A 5,144-nucleotide genomic window follows, 5' to 3' on the forward strand; every position below is an offset into this window, starting at 1 on the left:
ATAAAATTTGAATGTACTATACAATTCGGGGCCATTTTCACATCTTGCGGCCCCAAAAACTCAGGTCCGATATTGAGAATACACAATCGAGACTGGGTTAAAGAAATACCAAAATCCATAACTATCTAAATCTTCTATGATGCAAGCTATTGGTATAACACATTACCAATGCACAATAATAAGACTTAAAATAATTAGACTTACCAATGCACAATATGTAAGATATAATAAATATATATTATCTAAAAAATAAATGTATTTACCCTTTAACAAGTGACTTACTAATGCACAATAATTGGACTTAAAATACTAACTAGGATTATGTAACTTTGATTTAGTCTTATTGATTTACAATTTTATTCTTAATTTATTTTTATTTTTTAAATGTGATGGAGAGGCCATACAAGGCCACGTGTTGCGCAGGCGGAACGAATTCAGAGAATGTGTGGTCCGTCCCTGAATTGATTAGTAGAGCGCGGCCATGGCCAATAGATCTTCAAATGCCACGAAAACGGAAAATGACAACCGAACGGATGCACCGGCCACGTGGCATTTCCATAATTGCAAGAGAGAAAACGTCGCGATCGCGGTGCCTTTATCTCAGCGTCTGGCAGCAAATAAATAAAGAAGGTGATCCAGCTGTCTGTGTCTGTCTCTTTCCATAGTAGGGATTATATCATTGTTATTCTCTCGCCTTCGAGTTTTTCCCTTTCTCGCACCGGATCAGTCAAGTCGTCAGTTCACTCTTTATATCTATCGAGAGAGAGGGAGAGAAGCAAAACTAATTGCAGATAGAGAACGAAAGAAAATGTCCACTCTCACCGTTCCGGCGCAAGTCCCCTCCGCCACCGAAGACATCGAGCAACTCCACAAAGCCTTCGCAGGTCCCCATTCTACTCTCTCTCTCTCTCTCTCTCGGTGTCTTCTATATATGATTGATTTCATCTGCAGATAATTCACTGATCGCTAATCAGATTGATTTCTGTGCGCTCATTTTCTGCCGATCATCTCCGTTGCGCGTGTGCGCTTGCTTGCTCGCTTGCACGTTTATGTGCGTGTATTGTAGTTTGTTAGATTGGCAAGAGTTCGTGTTTTGGGTAGCCTGTGACTTGACCTAACGCGATTGAGCTTGATATGTGGCACGATCGTGTTCTTTTGCGATGGATCTCGTGATCTGTGAATGATTTTGGCTTTCCTGATGATTTTTGTTGATGTTTTGAATGTTGATCTCTGTGGGAGATCCGCTATCTCTTTTGAGTGACTGTCGCACTGTCGTCGCATAGATCCTTTGATCCGATCTTATGATCTTCGTGTTCTTGACGTTTACAGAAGCGTTATGTAATGTTTGTATTTGTTGATGGATATGCTGCCCCTTTTTGACTACCAATTTTGCTCTGTTTTCCTCTCCTGTTTCTCAAAATGGATTTTGATTATACTAGGATCATCTGGAAGCGGAACTTGGCAAAAGGGCATGGAATCTATTGATAAAGTTTCTGGTTAAATTTTAGCAGAAGGCTGGCCTTCAAAAGTATTTTGTTTGGTGTTGAAAAGAGTCGCGGTTTTGAAATATGCATGTAGCAAAGAAATCTTTGGAGATCAAGTGGGCTTAGATATTCCAAATAAACTTTTTGTATTATCTCTGTCCTTTCAGGATCACATCATCGTACTTCAATTGCGTAAATATTTAGACAATGCCGACCCAGAGGTTAAGGGTAAAAAAAAAAAAAAAGGCATAATCGATAAAATCATGAAACGGGGCATGGTTGACAATATGTCCATATGTACCAAAAGTTTATTTACTCTGTCCAGTGGCTGAATAAGGTGTTCTCAGATCTTAATGTCTTGAACATTATACTCATTCCTGAGATGATATTAATCCCTATCACCACATAGTAGCTCTTTGAATATTCATATGCATGGTCTGTGACATCTTTTTATGCTTCATGATACTGGTTGCAGGATGGGGAACTAATGAAGAATTAATCATATCCATATTGGCACATAGAAATGCTGCTCAGCGCAAGTTGATACGACAAACTTATGCTGAAACTTACAAAGAAGATCTCCTTAAAGCACTTGACAAAGAACTTACAGATGACTTTGAGGTAGGTTCTTGCCCACTCACGCCCATATTTATTGTGCATTAAGAAAGATTACTCCTCAACCAAATTCCAGCATAGTGAGTGATCTTTTTACTAGTCGCTCTCTTTCTTTATCAGAGAAAGTAAACAGATTATCATATTTCTTTCTTTCAGAGGCTGGTAGTGATCTGGACCCTTGATCCTGCTGAACGCGATGCATATTTGGCCAATGAAGCAACAAAGAAGTGGACTGCAAGCAACCAGGTTCTGGTGGAAATAGCTTGTGCAAGGTCTCCACAGGAACTACTTCATGCAAGGCAAGCTTATCATGCTCGCTATAAGAAATCTCTTGAAGAAGATGTTGCACAGCACACAACTGGGGACTTCCGCAAGGTACTTTCTTTGGTCTAACTGCGTATCAATGGTCATGTCATAACTGTACACTCCCCGTGTGAGGAATTTACATACTCTTTGGTACTTGTATACTTTGATTGGTAAGGCTTTTAGCTCATTCTAAAATTAAATGTATTTTATAGTTAATTTTGATAAATTATTCCCAGGCATAGAAAGGAGGTTTGTTTCCCTAGTGACGAACATGCAAGTTGGTTAATAACTTAAATTTGGCTAATAGACAGCCATATGATTGGGAGTGTGAAAACCAGTCTACTGCAGAATTAATGGTTCATGACATGCTTCTCAAAAATAAAGGACCAAGATTGTTATTTAATTGATTGATTTGGATCACATCTTTTGAACAGGAAAAACTATTAGCCCAAACTGAAGGTTATACTTTAAAAGTAAGAGAGATGATGACTGACAATGTTAAGGCCGAAATTAGCTTTGCTTGGGACTTGCCACCACATGGAATTAGGCTTTTTTTCTTTTTAGCATGCTACTCTTTTTATCTTTCGCTTATTTTCTGTGGGGTTGAGATGGCATTTTTCATGGATCTGTATCTTCATAATGAATATTTAGATTCTCCAAACTCAAGACTGGAGATTTTGGTTAACTCATTTGTTTGTTCCACTTCCTATTCTTCTAGCTTTTGTTACCTCTTGTGTGCTCATATCGCTATGGTGGGGAAGAGGTGAACATGACCCTTGCAAAAAATGAGGCCAAGATACTCCATGAGAGCATCTCTAAGAAGGCTTACGGTGATGAGGATCTCATCAGAATTTTGGCTACAAGGAGCAAAGCACAGATCAACGCAACTCTCAACCGCTACAGAGACGCATTTGGGCATGACATAATCAAGGTACGCACGTGAACTGTAAAACCATCATTTTTCAGGCTGGCATTAATTTTCCATTATATCGTATCACATCACTTTCTTTAGTTTTTAACTCTATTCTCTTATTCGGAAGCAAGGTTCTGGTCCAAAATAATTTGTTAGTGTTGTCCACCAACCCAATTGATATATACAACCAGGGGCGGAGCTAGGATTTTTTAATTGGGGGGGCTTCAAAAAATTTTCCCAAGCCCTAGTGGCTTGCTATTATCACATGGGCTTGGTTTTTCTTGGTTCTTCTTAAAAATAAAGCCAAAATGTCAGGTTGTTTAAAAGAAAATGGTCTGCAGCAGAGGGGGCAATAGATTTGAGGTTGGGGTTGGGCTGGTGGGGTGGGGGGGCTTGAAAAAAATTCATCATTTTTTTAGACTAAAAAATCTATTTTTTAAAAAAACTGGGGGGGCTTCAGCCCCCCCTGCCCATGGGCTAGATCCTCCCCCCCTGTATACAATCCTAGTCACTGACTCACTGGTGGCTTCGCGTTCACGTATTGGCCATTCAAATTAATCAAATGTGCCTCTTCATCAACAGTATAAGTCATAAAACGGAGTGTAAGTATTCAGGTTACGATTCTGATGTTCACTTGGAAAAAATGCACGGCACAGGACTTGGAAGGTGATCCCAAAGATGAGTTCCTCTCGATTCTGAGAGCAACAGTGGAGTGCTTGACCTATCCTGAGAAGTACTTTGAGAGGATTCTTCGCCTGGCAATAAACAAGCAAGGAACTGACGAATGGGCTGTCACTAGAGTAGTTGCAACAAGAGCCGAGGTCGACTTGAAGATCATAAAAGACGAGTACTGCAGGAGGAACAGTGTCCCTTTGGATCGTGCCATCGCCAAGGACACCGGTGGAGACTATGAGAAAATGCTCCTTGCCCTGGTAGGACATGGGGATGCTTAAGAAGCAGTTGTGCTGCTTCGTTCAGTTTCCTTGTGATTATTGTGGCTGTCTATTGCTTGAGTGTTATCCTTTTGGTTGTGTGAGTTCTGAGTTGTTCGCCTTTGTTTTTGTTATCCACCTCCTGAATTAAGAACAGTAAGAAGCCATAAATATCATAAATAATGTCAATTTTATATGCTAGAATTCTCTCTTTCCGTATCTCTTTTATTGGACTTCGTAAAAGTTGTTATGAATTAGTTGACCCCATTGGTTCAACCACCTAAATTTAAGTAGAGAATGCTTTCTTTCGTATATGAGAAACCTGTTTCATATTAGCATAGCAGAGCAGTACTACTTACCTTTTATTGGAGAGTATTATCATGCTAATCTTCAACTGTATAGATTTTGTTATATGATGTAATGTCATATAAAATGAGCATTGCACGGTCACATATGTAACTCCTCTAATCACATGTAACTAATTCAAGGGATTGTTTGGAATCAAGCCCAGATCGAGTAATCATGAGCAACATGCATTATCTCTTGAGGTAAAATACTCTTAATTTTTTTAGTGCACGAGTGGGATTTGACAGAATTCTAGGTAATGCTGCAGCCTGTTGGAAAGGCTCTATCAGATACGTCTTACTATGTCATATCAGCTCAGCTATCTGTCTCGCTAAATGGCGAGAAAATATTTGATGCCAACACCAATGGCATGATATCACAATTGCATCGATTATTTTCTCATCGCACCTATGCTCCTCCATAGATGCACATTGCACAGTACAACACCAATGGCATGATATCACAATTGCATTGATTATTTTCTCTTCGCACCTATGCTCCTCCATAGATGTACGGTACCAGTAAGTAAACTTGCAAAAGAGTCGGCCA

General features: G+C 39.6%; 1 protein-coding gene across 1 annotated transcript; it reads left to right on the forward strand.

Moving 5' to 3' along the window:
- The first annotated feature begins 683 nt into the window (after positions 1 to 683).
- Positions 684 to 4,469, forward strand: LOC127800551 (annexin Gh1-like). The gene is made up of 5 exons (XM_052335230.1): positions 684 to 884; positions 1,960 to 2,105; positions 2,256 to 2,474; positions 3,124 to 3,336; positions 3,975 to 4,469. The coding sequence occupies exons 1-5, from the start codon at positions 809 to 811 to the stop codon at positions 4,269 to 4,271; spliced, it is 951 nt and encodes a 316-aa protein (XP_052191190.1). The 5' UTR covers positions 684 to 808; the 3' UTR covers positions 4,272 to 4,469.
- Positions 4,470 to 5,144: the final 675 nt, after the last annotated feature.

The sequence above is a fragment of the Diospyros lotus genome, chromosome 4 (assembly GCF_014633365.1).
Source record: "Diospyros lotus cultivar Yz01 chromosome 4, ASM1463336v1, whole genome shotgun sequence".
In the NCBI taxonomy this organism is placed as follows: Eukaryota; Viridiplantae; Streptophyta; class Magnoliopsida; order Ericales; family Ebenaceae; genus Diospyros; species Diospyros lotus.

What these genes read in the sequence shown, in the direction of transcription:
- LOC127800551 (XM_052335230.1), top strand. Translation starts at nt 809, where the DNA reads ATGTCCACTCTCACCGTTCCGGCGCAAGTCCCCTCCGCCACCGAAGAC. An exon ending in AACTTACAGATGACTTTGAG is followed by an intron (nt 2,106 to 2,255) that starts GTAGGTTCTTGC and finishes TCTTTCTTTCAG; the next exon opens with AGGCTGGTAGTGATCTGGAC. An exon ending in CAACTGGGGACTTCCGCAAG is followed by an intron (nt 2,475 to 3,123) that starts GTACTTTCTTTG and finishes CTATTCTTCTAG; the next exon opens with CTTTTGTTACCTCTTGTGTG.